A 23,576-nucleotide genomic window follows, 5' to 3' on the forward strand; every position below is an offset into this window, starting at 1 on the left:
ATAGACTTACACTGAAACATAAAATAAAATTATCCTTGTACCACCCTCCAGTAACTGCACAGATGTCTTATCCTTCTAACTGTTCTACTGGCCTAACTTCTCTCCCTAGGCTTCCCAAAAAAGCTTACCTGGCCAAACATGCCAGGAAAAAAAAGTATGTCTCTTCAAAGGTAAAAATAAATTGATCATACCATATTAACATTCTTTAAAGTGAGCTATCAACATTCTAAGGTTGATGAATTAAAAATGGAAATGAACCAAGAGAAAGGAATTACTATATTCAAGCCATAAGGGCACACTATATGAAAATGTAAATAATATAACAGGGTAGAGAAACATGATTCGGTGAATATTGGTGGGACAAACAAGTAACAGATTAAAGGTGAATTAATTGAGATTCAGATTTCCCTCTGTGGTACTGTGATTTATAAGAGATATATATATTTGGTGACTCAGATAACCAAAATACATTTTCATATATGTTTGGTCTTCATCCACACTTACTGGATCACGGCTCCAAAACCCCTTAGAACTTCCTAAGTGCTGAGAGTGATAAAGGTGTCTTTTATTGTCTTAATGAAAGAGACTTTTGGACTCCATCCAAGGTTGGGGACTGACTGCTGGGAGGACCAACCATGTGATTAAAGGGTTGGAACTTTCAGTCTTGCCCCCCACCACGGGGCTGTCGGTTGAATCAGCCAATGGCCAATAACTTTGTTAATAATGACTATGTAATGAAATCTCTATTAAAAACTCAAAAGGGGCGCCTGGGTGGCTCAGTGGGTTAAGCTGCTGCCTTCGGCTCGGGTCATGATCTCAGGGTCCTGGGATCGAGCCCTGCATCGGGCTCTCTGCTCGGCGGGGAGCCTGCTTCCCTCTCTCTCTCTCTCTCTGCCTGCCTCTCTGCCTACTTGTGATCTCTGTCTGTCAAATAAATAAATAAAATCTTTAAAAAAAAAAACAAACAAAAAAACAACTCAAAAAGACTAGGTTTGGAGAGCTTCCAGGGTGGTGAACTCATGGAGATTTGAAGAGACTGGAGCACCTAGAAGTCCATGCCCTTTCCCCTATCTTGCCCTGTGTTTCTCTTCATCTGGCTGTTCATATATTTTAGCATAACCTTTAATAAACTGATAAACATAAGTGTCTCCCTGAGTTCTTTCTGTGAGATGCTCTAGCAAATTAAAAGAAGTTTAAGGAGAAAGTTGTTGGAAACTCCTATCTGTAGCCAGTCGGTCAGAAATATAGGTAACAAACAACCTGGGGCTTGCGACTGGCATCTGAGGCTGTGGGGTGGAGGGCAGTCTTGTAGGACTGACCCCTTAACCTGTAGACGTAGGAGGGTGATTTTTCTTGCCGTGGGGGCATCTGGCAATGTTTGGAACCATCTCTGTCACAACTGTGCACCCAGCGGGCGGAGGCCAGGGATGCTGCAGAACATCCTACGAGGCACAGAACCCCTGCCCCCCAAGAAAGAATTCTCTGGCCCCAAAATGTCAGTGGTGCTCGGGTAGCCCTACATGGCTAACCAGTTCACCTAGTTAGGATTTCACCTGTGCTGATCTAGGGGGATGTACTTGTTATGTTACAGTTCTTTAAATTCTTTTTAGAAGTAACTCTTTAAAGTTTCTCCAGAGAGTGGGTAAGGGCACCCATTTCTCTTTATTTCTCTTAACACGCACTGCAGACCAAAAGGCTCTCCACGGCCAGATGACTCGACCAGAGAAAGGCAGCTGCAGCAGCAGATTCATTCCAAAGGGAAAAATACTGCTTGATCTGGGAGCTGAGAAACATGAAAGCAGGAAATACTACCACCACTTATATCTTCCCAAGGATTATGTAGCTAGGAGATGCTGAGCATTTTTTGCCCTACTAAGGCGATGCTGATGGAGCACAATGGTGGGGGGGCGGTTCTGGGGAGCTCAAAGGGGCCCACGAAATCAAATAAAGGTCAGGGAGACACACAGTCATATTCATGTCCATCGGGTGAGTGAAACAAGGACAATCTGACGCATAAGCAAAGGGAGATCCTTGCACAAGAGACTTGCCCTCCGAGGGGCACACTAGCACCATCCCCATGGCGGGGATCATTGCCGCACCTATCACACAGCATGGCCGCTGCTTAACTCGTTTGTCTCATTTGAACAGGCTGCCAGAGCGGAACGTCTGCTGACAAGGCAACTGTGGGCTTAGCCCTGCATGGAGGCCCCGGGGACAAGATACCAGGGGCCAGAAATCGTTCCCCAGGCTGCACAATCCCTTCCTGACAGCAGCACAACAGCAGGGCAGCCTTCCTAAGCCCGGCGGCTGAGGACTCATCCAAGTTGTTCCTGAACGCAGGGAGCGCAGGAACGGACGGGCAGTGCAGAGGCGCCTCTCGGCTTCCAAGGGGATTAAAGGCTGCACCACTCCCGTCTGATACAACCCCACAGAAACAGCAGTACTTGGGACACCTCAGAAAGGATGGGCCTCAGATCCTACAGCACATTCTCCCCCTCCTCTCCTTTAATTCACAAGATTTTAACACAGACTCAGAAAGGGCAGCCTCTTAGAAACCTTTCTGGCCTGAGAAAAAGCTTTTCTATCCTGTAGAAGCCTTTATGACAAATATCTAGACAGACAAATTTATTAACGGGAATACTTATATGATCAAGAGACTCAAAATCTTAAAAATTAAGTTAAAAAGAAATTAAAATTTTATTTTAAATTAGAAAAGAAATTGAAAATGTGATACTCTCCCAAGACCAATTGACTTCAGGCATTCCCATCCTCCCTACCTCAAACAAGACAAAGAGAACGACCAAGGACATCTCCTCTCCCAGTTCTCATCCCATCCTTACTGCAATGGATTAGGAACATGATCTTGACTATCGTCAGCTCTTTCCTTAAGAACTTCCACATTAGTGGCCACTTCAGAGGGATAGCAAAATTCTAGAAGGCAACCTTCATGAGTTCATCCAGAAGACCACTGGATAGAACTTAACACCAACTTCATGGTAAACAGATATTTTCCTGCAGCTCATAATCTAGCATCTTCCAGTAATCCGCAGGAATTGGAGGGCTTTCACTTGTTTCATAAGCTTAATTCCAAGGAACTTATTCAAAGTTCCTATTACGCTGGGGTGTGAGATTAATGCTGTTATTACAATGATAAGGTCTCAAAGGAGTAAACTGAAAATGAACCCAGGGAGAAAAAAAGTTTTCTTACAGGAAACACTTGGGAGCCCCACTGGCTGAGGGGATAAGAAGAAATTTTATTCCGTGAGATCTACAGCAGAGGCTCTCTGTGCTGGCCACACATCCGGATCACCACGGCAGCTTTAAAACAACACGGATGCCTGCCTGAGTGCTACTCCAGAGACTGTTTAATAGTTCTGGGATAGGGCCCTGCAGAGGCATGGTTTTTAATGTTCTCCAGGTGATTTTAATATGCAGCCTAGACTGAGAATTAGATTTAGAAAGTAGAGTTTTGCTCTTTGGCATTTCACAAAATCTCTTCAAGACTGCAAGGCTTTAGCTTTAAAAAAAAAAAAAAAATCCAAAGTATAATTTGTAGATAAAACTTCCTTCAGTGCCTAGTACCATGCGTACGCCCACGACCAATGCTTAGTGCTTCTGTCATGTGACCCCACCCTGCAGCGCAAGCGGCACCCCCTGGCCAGGGTGAGAAGCAAACACAAAAGTGAAGACTGGGACAGCCTCACTCTTTTTCTACTTCGAGAACACAACATTTAAGAAAACCAAGTGTCTGCTCAACACCGTTTCTGCTTTAGTAAACGGAATTTCTCATCTGATATCTAAGGAGAATTAAGCTGATTTCTTGAACTGCTAATTTACAAAATAATCTTAAATAATTAAAACATATATAAAGATCTAATTAACTAAATAGACTAACTCCCTAAAAAGAGGATAAGAAGGGAAAGGACAGACAAGCTCAATTCTGCTAATTAGTGAATTTCAGTGTACCGAATTAACTTCACATTAATCTGTCATTTTGATATTGACAGGTTTGATCATTGCAAAGACTTCTGGAGGCCCTGTTTCTGTTCCCGGCATTGACCTTTTTATTTCTGATTAAGAGAAAAGGAAAAAAAAAATGGTAAGACTTGAAAGAAAGCCTTAGCAGAAGGCTACCTAAAAGCAGAACTAAGATTTCACTGAACAAGGTTTCATTAACCATTTGTAACGTCCCAATTATATATCTTAACAAAATAAAGACTCGGGTATTTAAAGCTGCTTAACATACAGGAAGCTGTTCCAATACTTTTCTTCCCTTTTGGCAGAAAGCTCCTTTAACTCAGGCCAACAGGCTATATTTATTTGCCTGAAGCAGCATTTCCTAGGAAAGCAGCAGGCAGCAGCCCTACTGCAGACAGCAGAAAGGGCTCCTGATCACGGCAGCAGGCCAACCTCCGGAGACCCACGGCTCTGTAGAGTCATTTCACCACGCAGGAAAGCCACTGGGGCTCTACACCAATGACAGAGCTGTTGTTATCTCCACCAGAGGACTCTGGGCTGCTATTGGAAACCAACACCTGGCACCATGCCAGATCACCGTATCACACCCGGACAGAGCTTTATAAAGCTTTATAGATGCCTACAGGGAAAGGGGGGGGAGCAGGTGTTCCTAGTCATCCTATCACTGACTGCCCAAAAAATCTGCTGAGTCACTGAGTACCAATCAAGAGAAAAAGAATGCAGAGACTGCAAATACTAATCTCCTTCATCCTGCTTCCTTCCTAACAGCAAGTGGACTCCCAGGTAATATTCTTAACTCTGAAAACACAAGGGCATAGGTTAAATTCACATACACTTAGTCCATACAGAAAAGCTGAATTCAGAGTTCAAATCTCTGAAAGTGTAATGTACTAGACGAAACTACTTTGTAACAGTGGTTGTTGCTAGGTAGAGGGGTTAAGGGAGATCTATGTTTTCTGCTGTAATCTTCTAGAAGTTGCAAAGAGTGTATATTGAGACCACAATTCATTCGTAATAATATGCCTTAGAATCACATTTCTTGGTAAGAGATTAGACTCACATCCTTGAGCCCTGGGATATAACTTCAAATAATTAATTATGAAAACTCCAACCAAGGCTAGAGGGTCAATCTAACACAGAACTAAAGGAAACACAAGTGAAGGTCAATGGACTTTATGTGCACTTGCTTTGTTACCTTTTCTACCGGCAGAATATTCTAACTCGGTCGAAAGAAAATTTCACCATTGCTGCGCTTTTGAGAGAAGGGGAAAAAAAGAATGAGCAGTCATAATGGCATATGAGTTAACTTCTGCTTATTTCCATTCTTCCTCTTTTCCTAGATTAGACATGCTTGTGAAAAACAAGTCACCCTTGGCTTTGGCCTGAGAGCCTCAAGCAAAAACAACCACCACGATAAAAAAGCTTAGAGGAGTATCAAACAGCTTTGTCCTGCTTCTGCTTAAGTTTTAACTTAAAGAAACTAAAATCCAAACTCTTTGGCCCATTATTCAAGAACACACACAGCATCGGAAACTCGCTGACCCATCCCCCTACATCTGCGAGTCCACACTTCATGCATAAAGCCAACAGGGCCTCCTCCTCCCTATCCACAGAGATTTCTTCTGCCAGTTCTTCTTTCCTCCACATTCTCCCTATTCCTCAAGTCTCCAATCGGTGCCACCTCCTCCTAAAGTCTTCCCTGATCTCGGAGACCAAAGCATTCTTTCCTTCTTGCTAATTTCCACAGCACCAAAATGACAGTCATCTAGGTACATGTCTAGGAGTTTCACGTTCTGTGTATCAGGACAGGCAGGTCCCCCATCAGTTTCTCTTCATCTGCTCCAACCCACTTTGTTCAGGAATGTGTGTGCATCTTGGAGACTGCTGAATAAAAGATGAATAAACATCACATCTTCAAACAAACCAACCAGGGCTTGTGGTTTTAGTGATGTCCAAGTATATACTGAATGCAGTTGTAAGAAAAGGAGGCAGGGGGCTGCCTGGGTGGCTCAGTGGGTTAAGCCTCTGCCTTCAGCTCAGGTCATGATCTCGGGGTCCTGGGATCGAGTCCCGCATCAGGCTCTCTGCTAGGTGAGGAGCCTGCTCCTTCCCCTCTCTCTCTCTACTTGTGATCTCTCTCTTGTCAAATAAATAAAATCTTAAAAAAAAAAAAAAGAAAAAGGAGCCAGGAGAGTCTGTTTCAAACACAGGGTTAAGTCAGGGTTAAGGAGCAGTCTAGACATGATCTTCATGTGGGTTCAACTAATGCCAAGCTTAGTCCTTAGGCTCAAAAAATTAACAGCAGCAGAAGGGACTCCTGTACACACCTCAGGATTCAAGGATGTCTCCTCAGCCTCAAATCATGCGTGGCCACCAGCATTCACTTATTAGTCCTAAACAAAGTGAAGGGTGAAGATGACTGATTTTACCTTAATTATCTCTAAGCTGATAGGACACAACTATTTGAAGATGTGACTGATGAGAGCAGTTTTCCCAATGGGTATTCCAAAAGAAAGATTTGGTCATAGCACAAAGAAATAGGCAAACTGTGTACTCTGCAACTTTGCTTAAAGCTTGAGAGGAAAAATCACTGGCCTGTTCAAAATCAGAATTTGTTTCTGGGTGCTTTGCTTCTGACTTATGGTTTGACACAGTTTCACATTTCCATGTCAACTGAACCCATGAAAGGCTAATGGAGGTGCATAAAAAGAAATAAGAGCCACAGAAGGGTCCTTTCTTTCGTTACTTGGAGGGGCTGTTTTTTTATTTCTGATGGATACCTGGCATCTGAGAGGTCCTATTCCAGATTTCCTCCTTAACAACTAATAGAGAAATGATAGTTATGATCCTGTGACATGAAATTGTAATTTCCTTTTTTTTTTTTTTAAGATTTTATTTATTTGTTTCATAGGCAGAGAGGCAGGCAGAGAGAGAGAGGAGGAAGCAGGCTCCCCACTGAGCAGAGAGCCCAATGCGGGGCTAGATCCCATGACCCTGGGATCACGATCTGAGCCGAAGGCAGAGGCCCCAACCCACTGAGCCACCCAGGCGCCCCTGAAATTGTAATTTCTTTTTTTTTTCATAAAAGTATAAATTTATATTAAAATTTGGACTTATATGTATATTAAGTACTATAGAAGTGAGAAAAGCCATAAGAATGTTTTTAATATAATCTATAAAAAAATTAAAAATTCCTGGAAGTCATGAAAGACTACCCAAAAGAAATATGCACGCTGAAAAAAACAAAAAAGATTTCTTACAAGAATAAATCTGAAAGGCCAATAAATAATGAAAGAATACTGTTCACTAATCAAGGAAATACTGATTAGGACACAAGGAAGTACTACATCACACCCATCAAATTAGCAACAATTTAAGTTTCAAAATAGCAAGTGTTGTCAAGGACAACAAAGCAGTGGAACGCTTTCACTGTTAATGGGAAAACATACTGGCACAACGATCAAATTTTCAATATCTATTAAAGATGTATTACCATGTTTCCTTAAACAAGTACTTCTGCAGGTGCATAAGGAGACATTAACAATGGGGTCCTGGTGGCTCAGTGGGTGAGGCAGGCAAATCCCTCTTCAGCTTGTGAGTTTAAGCCCTAATATATTCTCCGTCCTTCTGAAGAGTGCTACCCTCCCTCCCACTTTAAGGCCTGATCTGGGCTTGTCCGCCAGGCATTGGCAATAGAATCCATACTCTGCTGTCTGATCCAAGTCCTTGAATGAGACCAGTCTTTTATGGAGACCTGAAGCTGCCTGCACTGATGAGATGTGAGGAGAATGAGGTGTGCCTTGAGAAGAAGCTACTGACTTTCTGCCTGTATCTCAAAAGGAAGGTCATCTATTCCAGAAGGAGGTTGACCACAGGTAACTGGGTAGGTGGCGGACCGGGCCTCGCGTGCCGGCCACCGAGGGCCGAACCCCGGCCACACCGGACCTCTGCCAGCGCCCCGGCGCGTCCCGGGCGGGGTGCGAGGCCCGCCCGGCGCCTGAAATTGTAATTTCTAACCAATTAGCTGCTTACATTTTTTTAAAAAATACATGTTTACACAGCCATCCTGCTTCCCAACTACTTAAATTATCCGTTTTTATACCATCTCTGAACCAGAAACATTTTATCAGCAAACTGCTAACATATGAGACAAGTTCAAGATAAACATGTCTAGGAAATTTGGGGTTTTGACAGGTAATATTCAAGATTCTAGGTAGTATGAGAACTTTTAAAAACATGTGATAGTTACACATTCTTTTTAATGTATATAAAAACCAGGCTGCATAAACCTGTGATTTTATTGCTCTGGTCAAGGCTGAGCAAAAAGAAACCCAGTAGATTAAAAGAAATACATGGGTGCCTGGGTGGGTCAGTGGGTTAAGCCTCTGCCTTCAGCTCAGGTCATGATCCCAGGGTCTTGGGATCGAGGCCTGTATCAGGTTCTCTGCTTAGCAGGAAGCCTGCTTCCCCATCTCTCTCTGCCTACCTCTCTGCCTACTTGTGATCTCTCTATCAAATAAATAAATAAAATCTTAAAAAAAAAAGAAACACTTTGCCTAGAAAAAAGTTCACAGGGTACAAAGGATAAGATAAAAATCATGAAAACAGTACTCAAATCATGAAACATGAAAGGATAATGAAAATGAAATTCACATGGACTCCTAAAATTTTATCAAAGTGGTTTAACCTTCCTGTTTCAAAATAAGACTGGATCACATGAAGGAAACTTGCTGTCTGGCAGCTGGCTTAATAATTTAGGGGACAAAAGGCACCACAGTATCTCTATTTCCAGTTCTTCCCCGCTGTAGAGAAGAAGCTGGGCTGCCACCACGGGGCCTAACGTCAGTTCTACTCTTATCACCTGGACAGGGACCCTGGTCCCAGAAATTTCACCAGACCACACAGTAGCTTCCCAGGTTCCCACTCTTTCTGCTTTTTTATCAGCCAGCCTTGGGCAAGCTTGCTCACTCCCCAGGCTTCACCAACCAGGCTTCACCTACATGGACACACCGATGACTTTTTTGCCTGTGCTCTGCCTACCTACTGATCATTTTATCTGGACAGGCTCAAATTCAACATGCTCAGAGCAAACCCATTTTCACCTCCTGAATCTTCTTCTCTTCCCATATGTCAGTTTGGGGATTCATAGATTCTTACTATTCTTCTTCTCTTCCCATATTTCAGTTTGGGGATTCATACTTTTAAATTCTTACTACCAATCCATACCTCCCAATACTTCCTTCTTCTTCCAGAGATGCCCCTAAGTATCACCCCTCTCCTACATCCTCCCTATTAGGCTTGGACACAGACCTCTGGCCTCTCTAAAGGGGACTGGTTTAGGAGCCTCCTGGCTGCTCCCTGTATTTTGTCTCTCCCTCCTATCTGGGTTTTTTTCCACACTGTCTCAAAACTAATCTTAAGATAAAAATCAAGTCTTAAAAATCCCTTCTCAGCACACTATCATTAGTGATTGGGTAACACAAATGAAAACTACAATGAGATATATCAGACATACCTATCAGAATGGCTCAGATAACATACTGATAATGCCCAATACTGGCAGGAATGCCGAGAAACAGGATCACTCATATATTGTTGGTGGGAATGTAAAAGTGTATAGAGCCACCCTGGAAAAAAGTATTGAAGTTTCTTATACAACTAAACATGCACTTCCCATATGACCCAGCAACTGCACTCCTGGGCATTTATCCAGACAAATGAAAGCTTACTCACACAAATCCTATACACAAATGTTCAAGGCAGCTTTATTTATAACAGCTACACACCAGAAAGAATCCAGAATGTCCCTCAACAAATGAACGGTTAAACAGACTGTGTTTCCTCTGTAGTATGGAACAGTACTCCCTGTTACAAGGAAAAAACTATCTGTGACAGGAATGCTACTCACAAAAAGAAAGTTCTGATACACATAACAAAGTACATGGATCTCAAGGGAATTATGCACACTGTAAAGAGCCAATCTCAAAAGCTACATACTATGTGATTCCATTTATACAGCATTCTTAAAATGACAAAATCACTGGGTGCCTGGGTGGCTCAGTTGGTTAAGTGACTACCTTCAGCTCTGGTCATGACCCGGGAGTCCGAAGATCGAGTCCCCAGTCAGGCTCCCTGCTGAGCAGGAAGCCTGCTTCTCCCTCTGACCCTTCCCCTTCTCATTCTCTCTCTCTCTCTTTCTCAAATAAATAAATAAAATCTTTTTTAAAAATGACAAAATTACTGAGGCAGAGAACAGATTAGAGGTTGTCTCGGCAGGGGGGAGGAGGAAGGTGGCTGTGAGGAAGGTGAGGGTGGCATGAGAGATGCGGGTGACGGTACTGTTGTGTGTTCTGACTGCGAGGTAGTGGTCACACAAATCTACACATGTGGAAAAAACTGCACAGACTATATACACACAAACCAGTACCCACAAAACTCTAAGGCCAATTAAGTCTTTTTTTTTTTTTTAAAGATTTATCTACTTTTGAGAGAGAGAAAGAGAGCAAGCACAAGGGGCTTGAGGGAGGGGCAGAGGGAGAGGGAGAAGTAGACTCCCCAGTGAGCAGGGAGCCTGATGTGGGATTTGATCCCAGGACCCTGGGATCATGACCTGAGCTAAAGGCAGATGCTTAACCGACTGAGCCAGCCAGGCGCGCCAAAACCAGTTAAGTCTTAATAAGGTATACCGTTATATCAATGTTGAAATACTGTACTACAGTGATGCAAGAAGTTACCATTGGGGGAAGCTGGATAAAGTGTCCATGGAATGTCTCTGTATTATTTTTTGCAACTTCATGTGGATCTATAATTCTCTCAAAATAAAAAAGGGGGGGGACCCTCCTCAATAACTTCGAAGAGCTCCCCAGTGGTCATAGTAAGTTTCCCTAGCATGGCATGCAGAATTTTCTTTCACATCTTAAGCTCTAGACTACTAGTTCTCAGATCTAACATTTACCGAGCATAGGCTATGAGGCATTTTGTAGGTATCATCTCACTTAATCCTCAGTGATCCCGTGAGTTAGGTTCCACCATCAAAAGCATTTTATTCATAAACCTAAAGCACAGATGACACAATAGCTTGAAAATATTGCCACCCAATCATCCTTCCAAGCCTGGCTCCAATGCTATCTCTGTGACCTTCACCAGCGTTAAGAGCTATCCTAACAGTGCCTAGCTCTCAGAAGATAGTCAATAAATGTTTAACATAAGGCCTAGACAAATGATACAAATCAGTTACAAAACTGGCACCCTAAGGATCTGACAGTGATCACACTGACTATGCTTCTCCGAAGTTAAGCCTGAATGAGAAAGCACTGTGTAACACACAGTGCAGACAGAAAACACCGATCAGTGAGAAATGTTGATTAATAAGGCAAAAGCTTTCATACGGAAGAGGGACAGACAATGTCAGGCTAATGAAACTCCAGTGTCAGCTGTGAAGTTCATATGATTCTCATATTTGCACATAACAAATACAGGAACACAAACCTCACCTTCCTAACCCAATTATCCCCATTCTTCCTTATTAGTTACTTTTGCAATTGAAGAAAAGGTATGATTTTTTTTTTTTTTCAGAAGAAAGACATTTCTTCCAGTTTAAAATATTTCATTATTTCCCTTGGAGAAAACTAGATTCTCATCTAAAGACTCGTTCACATTCATGGATTTCCTCAGAAAACTTAAGGGTTATACTACAACAATCTAGAATTGCTCCAGTACTCTGAAATCTGAATGAGTCCCTCCAAACGATTCACATTTAAACACAGACAACAGAAATGGGGGGGTGGAATTTTAAGTATATGCATGAAGGTTAATGGTTTGTATTCCCTCTGCTCCCTCCCCAGCATCCCCACCCCCATCCCTACAAGTTGACCTCCCTTAAGCAAAGCCTTTCCAGAAGGCACCAAAGGCAGTGTAAGCCGGAGAGAGAACTCAGAGGAACAGGTGGGAGGCTGAAGCCAACCTCTCCTCCTTCACGTGCACCTGTAAATTCTTATCAGTGACCTAAAGCCAATAACAAAACTGAAACTTCTTTTTAATGAAGCATTAAAGGAAGAAAGAAGGTACGGCCTAGTGCAGCAAGCAGGTTAGAAAAGGGACTCAGGAAAGGAAATACTGACCGGCCGAGTTCTCTTGTATTTGGAGTCCTCGCGCTCTCTGTGCTGCCCAGAAGTGCTGGTTCTCTCCCTCACACTTCTATAACCAGGACTGGGGATGATATACTCTTTTCCTATGTCGATATCCTTCATCTTCTCTGAATGGAGATGCCAGGGCTCACAGACTTTTGGTTTCACTTGAGAATTTCTGAAATAAAAAAATCCACCAAGGAAGAACACCGCACGTTAAAGATACCGGAACTTGAAAAATAATTTTCAAAACTTTTAAAAATTTCATCAAGGGAAGGTATTTCCTAAGTTGTGCTGAAGCATATGCAAAAATAGTTTAAAATAGGAAGAAAGGGGGGCACCTGGCTGGCTCAGTTGGAAGAGCATGTGACTCATGATCTCAGGGTCATGAATTCCAGCCACACACTGGGTGTAGAGATTAAATAAACAAATAAATAAATAAATAAAAATAAAATGGGGGGGGGACAAAAGCATTAATGTTTTCTTACCATTATATCTATGAAAAATAATTTTTCAGAAATGTTTCAAGTGCCATTTCATTTTTGAAAGAAAAAAAATTCCAGTGTAGTAGAATCAAGAATTATCACTTCCCACCTCTAAGGGGGAAAAGAAAGATTAGAAAAAAATAAATACACCAGTAAAGAAAGACTGCCCCCTTCAACTAAGCTTAAACCCAAGGTATAGAGCATACAGATAACTCTTAAAAAAAAAAAAAAAAAGGCTTTTAAGTCTGTTACAAGCATTACAAACTCCATAATTTTAAAATGGGTATCATTCCTCCTACTAAATGTTACTAAATGAAAACCCACAAAGCACTTATTCTACCAATGATATCGAAGCCTGCATTTTTATAATCAAGTAATAGGTTAGTTGATGTTATTTTATTTTTTAAGATTTTATTTACTTATTTGACAGAGATCACAAGTAGGCAGAGAGGCAGAGAGAGGAAGGGAAGCAGGTTCCCCAATGAGCAGAGAGATCTGGGATCATGACCTGACCCAAGGCAGAGGCTTTAACCCACTGAGGCACCCAGGCACCCCAGCTGATGTTATTTTAAAGCTCCATGAAGTTACATGGATATAATACAAATCAATACTGCATCTTAACTTTACAAACAAATTCCCCTTGGGCCACTGAAAGGGTTCTAGAATTAGACAGTGGTGACAGTTGCACAAACCTGTGAACGTGCTACCCAAACACTGAATTATATACTTAAAAGGGGTGCATTTCGTGGTATATAAATCACACCTCAACAAAGCTGTTATTAAAATACAATAACAAAAACAAACTCCCCATCCTGTCCTACAAAATCTTACCTAGTATCTACCTGAAACTCCATTCTAAACCCCAGCTTGCCTGCCTACCTTTAATCAATATCCTGTATCAACTCTGGTTGCTTCTGAGAAAATAAAGCACACACATTCCCCTTGAAAACATTCTTCCCACTCCGAAATGGTTCAACGTTTCCCAGATACAAGCTGAGAAAACACCTTTCAAACCAGCCTCGCTAACAATTAAAGAAGTGTAGCCTTTTGGATTCCATAAATTCCTATCTATCACTGTCTGAAAAGCACTACTCAGTGGACAAAATTCTGACAGCTACAATTCATTTTTTAAGATATCAGAGAAAAGGAGAATACTTACTAAATGAAAGAGGACTAAATCTCCTCTATACAGACGTGCTTCCAGCGCACAAAAATCTTGACTTCTGGTCTTTCAGAAGTCTGGTTCAAGTAACCTGAATTGATAATGCCAAATTACTTATCTTAACAACAACAACAAAAAAGTCACCTTGTCCAAGGACAAATGGCACCATAAAGAACACCAGCTTACAACCAAGAGCACAGCAATCACGTCACTGAGACCTCGTTAAGCCTAAACTATAAACAGACCTGGCATCTGCCAGTGTCCCCAATGTCGGGATGCCGCACAGATCAGAGTAATCCTTCTCGTTAGACGGATCACAGAAGTCCAACCTTCCTCTCAAAAGGTTCCCTAATGCAGCTGATTATGTGGAAGCTGAAAAGATTAGTCCTCCTTTGCAAAAAGGCAGGAGGAGGGAAGTGAGTTTGAAAGGGACACCACCAAACTAATTTACAATCTCAAAGGCCGTGTCAAGAACATAAAGCACGTCTCAATCATCCAAGAGCTCACCATAACCAAAGCTCGTTCCAGTCACTTTATTTCAAGTTATTCTGTGTCGGGGGTGGGGGGAGCAGTCTTCCATTACCTCTAACACTCTTGCTTCTTTAATTTCCTGGGAAAAGAGGCACAGCCATGAGAGTAGGCAGGCCTTGAGTAGGCACAAAGTTACTATCTCTTGGCCTTGAACATAAGGAGGGTTGCATCTTCCCAGGGTTGTAAGACAGGGCACCCCACACGGAGGCCACCCAAGAGCTAGGAATCCTGATAGGTTGTAGGAAGAAACTGACAAAGGATCACTAGTCCTGACTCTTTTTTGATTCACGTGTATTTCCCTATTTTCCTCTGTTCTCCCTCACAGTTGCTCAAAAGTTGTATTTAAATGCTAACTTGCCTCAGCTATCAAGAAAGGAAAAAAGGAAAGGATTTTTTTTTTCACGTTTGAGTCAAAGCTCTACAATGGCACTAGCGGAATAACCAAAGTGGGAGAACCCCAAAGAAGTGCCCAGACTCAAAATCAATAGAGCGGAGGCCACTGGGTCAACTGCCTTGTTTATCAAGGCTCTCCTTCCAGTGGTAAAGTGTGGACCTTCTCCCTGCACAGTGATGCAGAGGAAACTGCACTGGGGGGCGGGGGGGAGTCCATAGGATTACAAGAACCGTAACTAGCCAGACGGGTGTCTCCAAATTGCCTTCGTGACAACATTCCTTAGGTATCCAACTTCAGGAATCTCATTGAGGCCCTGCAGCAGCACAAGACCTGAAGCGATTTGCCACCCGCTTGTGCCTCCAACATTCCGCACCGCTCACTTAGGCGCCAGACCCCTTTACAACCTATCCATCTCTCCCTTCAAAACCTTCTGAAACTTTGCCAATCATTCCCGTGCCCAGTTGCCTCCTGCCTCCCCACTGCTGTGCCGAAGCCAGATGACCCCCGTGCAATAAACACAAAGCAAGGGGAGGCTTTGACGGGTGGAAGTGGAAAGACACTGATGACAGCTAAGAGATTTTGGGGTTCCATGCTGGGCTCTGCCCTGGGTTTGCTGTGCGTACTTCTGTCATAAAGCTCCATTTATCCATTTGCAAAAAAACGAAAGGATGACTTCTAAGGTCGCTGGCAGCTCAGAGTCGCCGGTGTGCGGCTTGAGCGGGGGTGCCCCAGGCCGCCCTCCCCACAACCATGAGGACAGGGGCTTCTCCCCGGCCAGCCTCGCCTGGGACGCCCTGACCCTAGGGCGTTCCCACCGCGCGTTCGGGCCTGAGGAGGCCACCGCGACCCACACCCACGGGCCGCGGGCGCAGCACCCCCTGGTGGCCGCAGCCGGGAATGTAGCCAGCGCTCCCGACCACTCATCCCACCCTACCTGCCTTGCGACGCCAGGATCACGCCACCAGACCTCGGGGGTTGCGTCCCAATGAAGGGCAGCGGGAGACCTGAAGGAGGCCAGGCTGCACTTATCGGGTCTCCGGTTTCCCCCGAACTGCTCTTATCCCCGACCCGAGCCCGCCACCCACGGACGGAAAACACAGGGGTGACCCCCGTGACAACCAAGGGAGATGGAAGGGGTGCGGCGGTAGCAGCTACCTACCTGTACCCCGGCTCCAGGGCGGCCGTACCGGCCACTCGACCACGCTCCCGAGCATCAGCCCCGGAGCAAAACAAGCCTTTATAGCGGCATTGGCCGCTGGACTGCGCATGCGTGCTGCACAAAGGCTCCCCGAGCCTGAAGGGAATTGTAGTCCCTCTTCCAGGAGCCCGAGGCTCAAAACACGGCAAAGGACTCTATTTCCCAGAAGCGCCACAGAAGCCCTGGAGGAGGTGTAGGCTGCTCCTTTCCACCGCGCTCCTGCCTCTGCACCGTCTCTCTCAGAGCTGCTGCGAGCGGGTCTGGAATTTTCTCTGAGGCGGTGTGCCCCAGTGGGTGGTCGGGAGGGTTGACCGGAGGTCTGTGTGGGCGGGCAGCTCGGTGTTCGCGGCAGGACGGACGCGACGGTGTGCGGCCATTCATGCACCGGAAAACACCGTGAAGGTCATCAGCGACCGACCAGCCCCAAATCTTCTCTCGTATGGCACTTAACATTTTAGGATTGTTTGCTCAGGATTCGACCCTGCATTCTGCATTATCACCTTTCTCACTTTTATCCTATTGCCCGTCCCATAATCTTGTGCTACCTGGTTTCTAGAGAATAAAAGACGAGGACTGCGGGTTCTAGAGTAACAAGAGCCTTAGATACGGTGTGCCAACTCCTTTTGGAAATCAAACTGGGGTTCACAGTATGTCTCTTTGTGTTTGATCAGTACCTTCAACAGGATCTTAACATCACTACTCTTCTGCTGAGTTAGCCTACTCTGTATGTGGTGCTTTACCTGAAATTCTTGTTTTTTTAATCTCCATAAGAACACCTTGTGTAGATATATATTTTCCATTTTGGAGATTAAAAAAAGGAAGAAGAAGAAAGTAAAGTGAATTGTTCAGCTTTATGCAACTAGCTAATTCATAAAGCTGAATTAATTAACACGGTGTTCCTGCCTAAGGATGGATTAATAGGCCAATGCAACAGAACAAAAAGGCTAGAAATAGACTCATGCATATATGTAAACATGAACTGTGACCGAGAAAACAGTACAGATCAATTGTGACCCGGAAAACATTACAGATCAATAGGGAAAGGAAGAAGGTTGGATAAACAGTGCTGGCACAATTGGCTATCTGTATTTTTAAAATCTCAGGGAATTACATCAGCCCACACAAGAAAAATCAATTTCAGGTGGATCAAAGGCCTACCTGTGAAAGGGAAAACTTTAAAATGTTTAGAAGAAAATATGAAATATCTTTATGAATTTGGGAGTAAAGAAGTTCCAAAACAAGTTGCAAAAACAAATAATAAAGGAAAGATTGATACATTTTTAGTACATTAAAATTTAAACTTCTGTACAAGAGCCATAAAGTGAAAAGTGAAACCACAAGTTATAACTAAAAAAGTTTGATACAAAATGTACAAATAATTTCTACAACTCAATCAGAAATGGCAAATAACCCAGTACAAAAATAGGCAAATGATATGAACAGATAGTTCATACATAGTAAAGGAGACCTGGGCAGCCATTCAAACATGTAAAGACACCCAATCAGGAAAATAATCAGGGAAATTATAGTTAAAAGAGCAATGAGATACTATTTTATGCCCATCTCGTGGAAAAACATACACACTTGACAACAGCAACTATTTTCAAGGATCTAGAAAAACAGGATATTTCACACATTGCTGGCAGAATGGGTATCAATCGATAGAACCACATTAAAGAGCCATTTGGCCATATTTAGTAGATGGGAAATGGGCTACAGGGTTGTATTGTTAGGCCCCTAGCAGACCCCTAAAGTGTAGTGGGTTAAAGTCAATTTTATCTTTCTCATAAGTAGAAGTCTTAGGTAAGTATACCAGATCAGTTGTGTAGTCCTGCTCCTCACAGGCAGTTGGAGACCCAGGGTGGTGGTGATTCGGTCGGTTTCAACGTACAGCTCCTAGAGTTGTTCTGCTCATTGGCCCCACCAATCACCAAGTGGAAGGAAGGCAACAGAGAATATGGAGAGGTGTGACCTGGTGTTGAGGCACCAGCAGTGAGGCAACACACATCATTTCCATTCACATTCTATTAGTGACAATATAGTCACATGGGCACATCTAAGTAAGAGGAAAACTGGGAAATGCAATCATCAGCCGGGCAGCTGTGAGCCATCTACCATTCCATTACAATGGAAGAAGGAAAGAACAGATTTTAGTGGAAACCAGTGGTTTCCGGCTCATATGGCTATCCTTGAACCCAGCAATGCTGCTTCTACATGCACGCTTTAAGGCAGTCTTTCTCAAAGGAGGCTGCTGCGAGTGAGTTAAGCCCTAAACAAAATAATCCGAGTGACTATTTTCTCGGTTCTCCTAAGGATAACATGTATCTGGTATCATTCTAGATGTCCAGGGGAGAAGTTAATTCATTCCAGACAGTGAATACCTTAGGGCATCAGGGCTTAATGCTATTAAGCTGAGAAAAGTTGCTCTAAAGGGCCTCCCCCAACCCCTACGCATATACATACACAAGGAGATATATTCGTTGAGCATTGTTTGTAGTAGTGAACATAATCTAAATCTAAATCATAATCTAAATTCCATTAACAGGAAAACAGAGAACTAGATTATGGTATTCATACAATGAAATACTATATAGCAGTTAAAGAACATAGGCTAGAACATATCAGTAAGTGTAAGCCTCAAAAATAATGTTGAACCAAAATAAGTTATAGAAAGAAAATCGTCGTAGTCCCGTTTGTATTAAATTTTAAAATATGTACAAATGTGATCTGTTGTTTATGGATACACATATATGTGCTTAAAAATATAAAACATACTTGGGCCTGATCAACAACAATTTCAAGGGGTTGTTAGAGGTATTATAGCCGGTGTTGGAAGTACAAGAAGCTCAAAGAGGGATACAAAAAGAAGCTTCATTTGTTTCTGTAATATTTTATTTATTTTTTAAAGTACTTATAAATGTAAGTTTCACAAAGCTTGGAGAGGGTACACAAGTCCTTTTAATATCATTTGCTGTACTTTTTGGTAGCCTTTAAGAATTTCACAATAAAAATGTTTCACTCTCATAGAAACACACACTTCTCCCCTCAAGGGGGATATGCACAATTGAACAGAGGAATCTTGCAGAGATCTGTATCCAGGTCTGGATCTACTGTGGAGAATTCCTGAAGCACCTCTGGCCATCTAGTTGGATAAGACAAACTTCTCAGCACGCCTCACGCCACCACCATACTAGTACTCCCAATTCTGCACTATCAAACCCAACAGCTGCAAACCGGATACCTTCATAGCAAATAAAAAGCTTTTAAAATCTCCCTGAAATACTTTGCATATATTGATTATAGGTTAAAAAAAAAAAAAAAAAAAAAGAACAGACGAGCATTATGCAGTCCTTGCTCCAGGCCTCAATATGCTATGATATTATGATACTATCTGCCACTGACTGGCTGAGCCAAAGACTTAATTATACTTATTTATAAGTATAATAAGATGTATCCTTATTTACATGATATTGATTGCAAAGCATCCCCTCCTTAAAACATGTTTGTGTTGTGAAATGTTTTGGGGGGGGTGATATTCTCCAACCCTCAGACAAGGGGCTAGAGTGGAGAATCTTGTAAATCCAGACTTTCACACATTTTAAAATAATATTTATGTTGTGTAATATATTAAAAATACTCATTCATTCAGTATTTCATGGAGATACAGTAGAGCAAAAACAGACAAGTTTCCTGCCTTCATGGGGCTTAGAGTTACAAGTCAACATTAATCCAAATTTAAATTATAACTGTGGGGTGCCAGGAGTCCTGGGAGTCCTGGGATCGAGTCCCACATTGGGCTCCTTGCTCAGCAGAGAGTCTGCTTCTCCCTCTGACTCTTTCCCCTTTCATGCTCTCTCTCTCACTCTTCTCTCTCTCTCAAGTAAATAAATAAAATCTTTTAAAAAAAATTATAACCATGGGATGTACTAGAGAAGGAAGGTATGAGTTGCATCTGTAGGACAGCGGGAGTTAGCGAGGTGAAGATGGTGGATGGGCAGAGCAAAGAGCACTCCACACAGAAGAAACAACAAAAACCAAGGGGTGGGAGAAGGAAGGGAACACCTCCAAAGTCCTTGTTAGACCATTACAGATCTTAGAGGAAGGGCAAAAGGCAACCATTGCAAGGCTTTAAAAGGGGAGTGGGTTAAGGGTTGAGAAATCAGATTCGCATTTCAAAAACTGCACAGTGGCTGGCAAACTGGAGGAAGAATTAGAGGTACCTAGAATGGAAGAGAGGAGTCTAGCTAGGAGTGCCTATTGTCACCCAGGGAAGAGATGATTAGTTTGGATTAGGATTATGATAGAAAAGAAAGAGAGAAGTGAGTGGACTTGAAAAGAATTTAAGAAGAGGGGGGCCTGGGTGGCTCAGTCAGCTAAGTGGCTGCCTTCAGCTCAGGTCATGATCTCAGGGTCGGGGGGATCAAGTTCCGCTTTGGGCTCCCTGCGGGGAGTCTGCTTCTCCCTCTGTCCTCCCCTCCCCCACCCTGTTCATTTGTTCTCACTCTCAAATAAACAAATAAAATCTTCCAAAAAAAATAAAGGAAATTTAAGAGGTAAAATCAGCAGACCTTCCTAGTTGATGGATTACATAAAGTGGTGTGAGAAAGAGAGGCATCAAGGGTAACACCTAGTTTTCTGGTTGCAAACGTGGATGGGTGGTGGTATCACTGCTCACTGACAGGAGAAGTGATCTGCTGCAGTAGCCTCTGGTAGCCTCCTCTACCCAGGTTCCCAGGACCTAATGTCAAATGGTAATGATCAACCCACACCTACTGGGACATGCACGTTGAATTCTCCTGCCACTTTTGAAAACAAAATTTTCCTTTTGCAGATCAACATCACAATGAAAGTCGTTTTAATGAAATAAGTTTTTTTTTCAAGTTAGCTAATAAATTGAATCTTTTATTTGACATCACAGAAACAACAGTATGGGAGAATGATGAACCTCTTTAATGGTCTTGGGCAACCTAGAAAAGAGAAGAAGATTTAATATGTCATCAGTGCCAAAATGGGTGCATCCACTATGGAAGACAGTATAGAGCTCCCTCAAAAAATTAAAAACAAAATTATCGTATGATTCATTAATTCTGCTCCTGGGAAAGAAAATGAAAACACCAACTTGAAAAGATACATGCATCCCTATGTTTATTGCAGCGTTCTTTACAATAACCTAGATATGGAAGCAACCCAAGTGTCCAACCATAGATGAATGCATGAAGAAGATTATATATGTATTATATGTATATAATGGAATATTAGTCATAAAAAAACTGAAATCTTACCATTTACATCAACATGGATGGATCTAGTGGGTATAATGCTAAATGAAATAAGTCAGAGAAAACCACATACCATACCATATGATTTCATTCGTTCCTATATGGAATTTAAGAAACAAAACAAATGAACAGAAAAAAAAGAGACCAATTAAAAAAACAGACTCTTAGATATGGAGAATAAACTGGTGGTTGCCAGAGAGGTTGTGGGGGAGGGGAATGAAATAGGTCAAGGGGATTAAAAATGTACTTAGCATGATGAACACTGAGTAATATACAGAATTGTTGACTCACTATATTGTACACCTGAAACTAATATAACTTAATTACATTAATTATACTGGAATTTAAAAAAATTTTAATAAATCAGAAAAAAAATGTCAACAATGCTAAATGAAAGCCAAATGACATCTTTGCCTATTCTACAGACAAAAGTTTCATGGTATTTTCAACAGAGAACTATAGTGGGTGAAACGGTACACAGCAGTATAGGCGTGTTATGACAAGTCATTTCACATAGTCACTTTACAAAGGAAAGAATTACACACTTCCCACCTTCATAGTAATAATGTCCCAGGTTCATTAGCAGTAAGGGTAGTAGTTAAAAAGAAATGAAGAACTACTTCAAAAAAAATTTTAAGTATCATTATGTTGAGAAGCACTATCAAATTGGCCCAACAAAATAAAAGGTGTTCAAAAATTAGCTCCTTGGGACGCCTGGGTGGCTCAGTGGGTTAAGCAACTGCCTTTGGCTCAGGTCATGATCCCAGGGTCCTGGAAGCGAGTCCCGTAAGGGGATCCCTGGTCGGTAGGGAGTCTGCTTCTCTCTCTGCTTGTGCTCTCTCTGCCTCTCTGACAAATAAATAAAATCTTTTTAAAAAATTAGCTCCTTGTTAAAAAGAGGGGGAAATGGACAGCAATTATTTAATTTTAATAAAACAATATTATCCACCACATTAAATTAGTGTTGTGTTGATTCTACAGTCTTGTATGTGTATAATTTGTAAATTTATTCTGATTTTATAGTAGTATAAGAGCTGTAAGTATAGGGACTTTAGACATGATTTTATGAATATACATATTTAAGTGTTATTACAAATAATTCAAGTCAACATCAGGAGCTTAGGAGTTTTGTTTCCCTTAAAGAGGTCTGAACCTTATTCAACTTCGGGAACCCCTGAGTAAGAGAATAAAACCAAATTTCAGCTAGATATACAGGCCTTCCATGATCTGGCCCCACATCATACCACGATTTCATTTCCTGTTGCTCTCCTACTCAAATCTGAGGTCCTCACAACACTTTGGTTTCCATGTTTTTACTTTAGCTGTTCTCTCTCCCCGGAAAAACCATCTAAATTTCCTCGGCTAAAACAAGCATCACAGCCCATAGACAGGCCTCAGGATTTTAATCCTCCCAGAATGACAACTAATGGTTACTTACTCAGCTGGATAAATGTCCGACATCTCTCCTGGTAAGATGTACATGGGGGATTCTCCCACATTACTGAGAAGAATGGATGGGCACCTGTCAGGTCACATAGTGGGAAGCAACAGGGTCCCACTAAGCCAGAGAAGCCACACCGATAGCGCAGCCAAAATGCAGCCTTCTCTCTAAAACAGGGCTTCACAGGCTGAAAGAGTGGCCACTCCCAGTCACTCCCCAAAACTTCTCAAGTATTTTGCTTTACAAATATGGACTTCTGGGGTGCCTGGGTGGCTCAGTCGTTAAGCGTCTGCCTTTGGCTCAGGTCATGATCCCGGGGTCCTGAGATTGAGCCCCGCATCAGGCTCCCTGCTTGGTGGGAGGCCTGCTTCTCCCTCTCCCACTCTCCCTGCTTGTGTTCCCTCTCTTGATGTGTCTCTCTCTGTCAAATAAATAAATAAAATGTTAAAAAAAATATGAGCTTCTGGTGAGAAAAGACAAACCACTTCAGTTAACATTTGTTATAACCTTTTTGGTGTGAAGATCTGTTCAGGAAAATCAGAAATCTATACAGGCTGTATTTATTTTTCACTTAAAGTAATTAACTCATTTATTGAATACCATGAGGAAAAAATACGTACTCTGAAAACACAAATTATATACTGGATTGATTATAAGACCACCAATGAGAATAATCTGCATTGCTTTTCAACTACTAAAATGTTAACTGTCTGAGCATATTTAATAAGTAAAAATACCAAAGCAGGCTTTTAAACTCTCATCCTAAAATTAGATCTAGGTGAGTGACATGTGGCCTACAGCTGGAACGTCACTGATCTAAAGAAAAGGAAAAAAAAAAAAATTCTTCCTCAAGACAAAGTTTATATGGCTGATGGATTCAGAAACAGCATGAAATTTTATCTATTTTACTTTCTATTTGCTTGTAGGTTCTTAAAGTTCTAATCAAATTTCAGGTTTTAGAATACTTATCTAAAAAATACTT

The 23,576-nt window shown here is 42.2% G+C and overlaps 1 protein-coding gene and 1 long non-coding RNA gene across 4 annotated transcripts in view; both read right to left on the bottom strand.

Annotated features, from left to right (window-relative positions):
- ABCC5 (ATP binding cassette subfamily C member 5) overlaps positions 1 to 15,929 on the bottom strand; it is an 88,240-nt gene extending 72,311 nt beyond the window's left edge. For all 3 annotated transcript variants that reach the window (XM_044251876.1, XM_044251878.1, XM_044251877.1), the window contains exons 1-2: positions 15,836 to 15,929; positions 12,099 to 12,282 (exon numbers count right to left, since the gene is read on the bottom strand). In XM_044251876.1, coding sequence (XP_044107811.1) covers positions 12,099 to 12,227 — 129 coding nt within the window. In that variant the 5' untranslated portion in view covers positions 12,228 to 12,282; positions 15,836 to 15,929. The remainder of the gene's footprint in view (positions 1 to 12,098; positions 12,283 to 15,835) is intronic.
- Positions 15,930 to 20,755: 4,826 nt separating this feature from the next.
- On the bottom strand, positions 20,756 to 22,885 carry LOC122910497. The gene is made up of 2 exons (XR_006385228.1): positions 22,592 to 22,885; positions 20,756 to 20,841 (listed from the first exon to the last, which is right to left on the bottom strand). It is a non-coding gene; the product is annotated as an uncharacterized LOC122910497 (long non-coding RNA).
- Between the last annotated feature and the right edge of the window lie 691 nt (positions 22,886 to 23,576).

The sequence above is a fragment of the Neovison vison genome, chromosome 6 (genome assembly GCF_020171115.1).
Source record: "Neovison vison isolate M4711 chromosome 6, ASM_NN_V1, whole genome shotgun sequence".
NCBI classification, from domain to species: Eukaryota; Metazoa; Chordata; class Mammalia; order Carnivora; family Mustelidae; genus Neogale; species Neogale vison.